The sequence below is a fragment of the Hermetia illucens genome, chromosome 6, assembly GCF_905115235.1.
Source record: "Hermetia illucens chromosome 6, iHerIll2.2.curated.20191125, whole genome shotgun sequence".
Lineage (NCBI taxonomy): Eukaryota > Metazoa > Arthropoda > Insecta > Diptera > Stratiomyidae > Hermetia > Hermetia illucens.
Genome location: NC_051854.1, coordinates 45,317,687 through 45,320,640, shown reverse-complemented (window position 1 = coordinate 45,320,640; position 2,954 = coordinate 45,317,687). Strand labels below are relative to the sequence as shown.

Here is a 2,954-nt window from a genome sequence, read left to right as displayed (position 1 = left end):
ATGAAAATTTGCTTCCTTTTGAAACGAAACTTCTTTATATGTACATCATGAAGAAAAGTCGGTTCTCAAGTGTTGTGGAATCATGTTTATTTGACAGTTGAATGTATATTAAATACAGTTGTAGTAAACTTAATTGTTAATTCACACTATGTATTACATTTAATGGTTAGTTCACACTGTTACATTTCTCCTTCCTTCAGTAATTTTACATCTCTTCGACTAGTCTCTTGGGTCGATTTCTTAGCCGTTGGCTTCGCCGTACTGGATGTTCAATTTGTTGTGCTTCGATGTGTTCTCCTTGTTCACTCATGTTTCCGTTTTCATGCGACGGTATAGCGGGCTGCATAGACTGCTGATGTTCCTGTTCATCATCTGCTGTCGGGCTTGCAGATTGGTAATGGAAACTGTTTCGCCTAAAATCTGAGACATCCCGGAAGTCGATTGATGGTGGTATTACCCTCCGTTCTCGGATATGATCCGCATGTTGTCTTCTTTCTACACCGTCCTTTGCTCGAACACGGTAGGAATATCGATTTGTTCTTTCGACTATGTTGGCTGGTTCCCACATTTTCTCGATGTCTGTCTTTACGAATACTGGTTGTGCTGGTTGGAACTCTCTGTTAGACTGCTCTGCTTGAAGATTTTGTTTTACATGTTTAAAATGCATCTCTCGCCGTACATTAGGCTTCAGATTGTCAAATAAAGTTCGCAGGCGTCGACCTAGCAAAAATTCAGATGGTGCCTTCCCTGTAAAGGAGTGTGGTGTGTTTCGATATGTAAATAGAAATGTGCGCAAGCGCTGACGTTGTGATAAACCATCATATTCACTTGCTTTCATGCGCTCCTTGAATGTTCGTACGAATCGTTCGGCTAGTCCGTTGGTTTTCGGATGGTACGGTGAAGACGTTACATGTTTTATTCCATGACTTTGACAATAATTTCGAAACTCTTCTGACGTAAATTGACTACCATTATCCGACACGATAATTTCCGGATAACCAAATGTTATAAACTTCTCCTCTAGGAATTCGCACAAAGTTCTTGTGGTGGCAGCATAAAGTACATCTGCTTCTACCCACTTTGATAAAGCATCAACAAGCACAATCCACATTTTTCCTTCGAAGGGACCTGCAAAGTCCACATGCAGTCGTTGCCAACAATGCTCTGGCAGGGACCAAAAGTAGATTGGCAGTTCAGATTGTTTTGGGCGTTGACGTTGACATGCCATGCATGATTTCACTGTATGTTCCACGTCCTTGTCGATGTTCGGCCACCATACATAGTACCTCGCTGACGCACGCATAGAGCCAATGCCTGGATGCCCTCTATGAAGATGCCTCAATGTTACTTCTTGAAGATTATCGAGCACGATAATTCGTCCTTGCCACATCAAAATACCGTTTTCGTATGATAGTTCCTCCCGTTTGTCGTAGTATGGTTTCAGCTCGTTGTTGATACACTTCGTGTCTGGCCAGTGACGCTCAATTAACTCAATTACTCGTCGTAATATTAGGTTATGTTTCGTCTGCTTCCTAAGTTCCTGTTCTGTTAGTACAATATCATCAAGCTTCCGTATTTGAATTACCGCATAAACTTTATGAATCTTCTGCGCTTCCTCCGAAATTGCTTCATGTGCGTTTGGTAAGCGTGATAAGCAATCAGCTAGAATATTGTATTTGCCTTGACGATACTGTATATCGTAATTGTATGCACCTAGCATTAGTGCCCATCTCGTCAGACGGTTGTTTACGATTTTTTACAAATTTCGTTTGCCTCCCAACAGGTGTTGAAGCGGCTTGTGATCCGTAATTAATGTAAACTTTGTCCCACGTAAATATGGATCAAATTTCTTCACGGCGAAAAATATTGCTAATGCCTCCTTGTCAATGGTAGCGTATTTTTGTTCTGCTTCGTTCAATTTTCGTGACGCGTAGGCGATAGGTAACTCGTTGTTAGCCTCGTCCTGATGATATAAAACAGCACCAAGGCCTACATCGGATGCGTCTGTTGCCAAATAAAGCGGTTTTGTGAGATCGTAAGGAGTTAGATGACGGGCGCTAGCTATCATATGTTTAACACTATCAAATTGTTTCTGTTCCTTTATTGACCATCGCCATTGCGACTTTGTACCAGTTAATGCGTGTAGTTCGGAACATGCTCCATGTAAGTTGGGTATGAATTTCTCGTAAAAATTGACCAATCCCAGAAAGGATCGTAACTCCTTCTTGTTAGTGGGTATTGCAGCATTTTTTATTGCTATCAGCTTGTCTTCCACTGGATAGATCCCTTTTCGGTTGAATTGATGGCCCAAATAGTCGATACTGTCTTGAAAAAAGCTACATTTGTTCTTTTCGATACGAAAACCAGCTTCACGCAGACGTTTAAAAACTTCTCTTAATGATCTTAGATGGCTATCTTCATCTGGACCTGTAATGCCTATGTCGTCGAAATAGATTGCAACGTTGGGTATGCCAGCAAGTAGGAGTCATACGGTTATACTGAAAATACCCTTTGTGTGTGGATATGATTAGGTATTTTCTTGACTCTGGACTAATCTCGAATTGTAGATAGGCATCACGTAGATCTAATTTCGTGTACTTCTCACCCTTGGCAAGCTGCTGACGGATGTTTTCGAATGTTGGTACTGGATGTCGTATTGTTACTAGTGCTGGATTCAGTGTAACACGAAAATCACCACAAATACGTATATTTCCGTTCCGTTTAACCACGTTGACAGTGGGTGTTGCCCATTCGATCGGTGTTTCGTTGGGGTCAACAGGTGAGATTATTCCAAGCTGCTGTAACCTTTCAAGTTCGAATTCCACGCTTTTTTGAATTCCGAATCGGACTGGCCTGGCTGGAATATGTATTGGTCTTGCTGTTTCCTTTACGTGAATTTTAACTTGGTAGTTATTTATTTTTCCCAGTCCTTCTTCGAATAGCTGCTTGTTCTC

At 41.4% G+C, this 2,954-nt stretch overlaps 1 protein-coding gene across 1 annotated transcript; it reads right to left on the bottom strand.

Moving 5' to 3' along the window:
- Positions 1-205: 205 nt before the first annotated feature.
- On the bottom strand, positions 206-1,720 carry LOC119659127 (uncharacterized protein K02A2.6-like). The gene has a single exon (XM_038067052.1). The coding sequence runs from the start codon at positions 1,718-1,720 to the stop codon at positions 206-208; it is 1,515 nt and encodes a 504-aa protein (XP_037922980.1).
- Between the last annotated feature and the right edge of the window lie 1,234 nt (positions 1,721-2,954).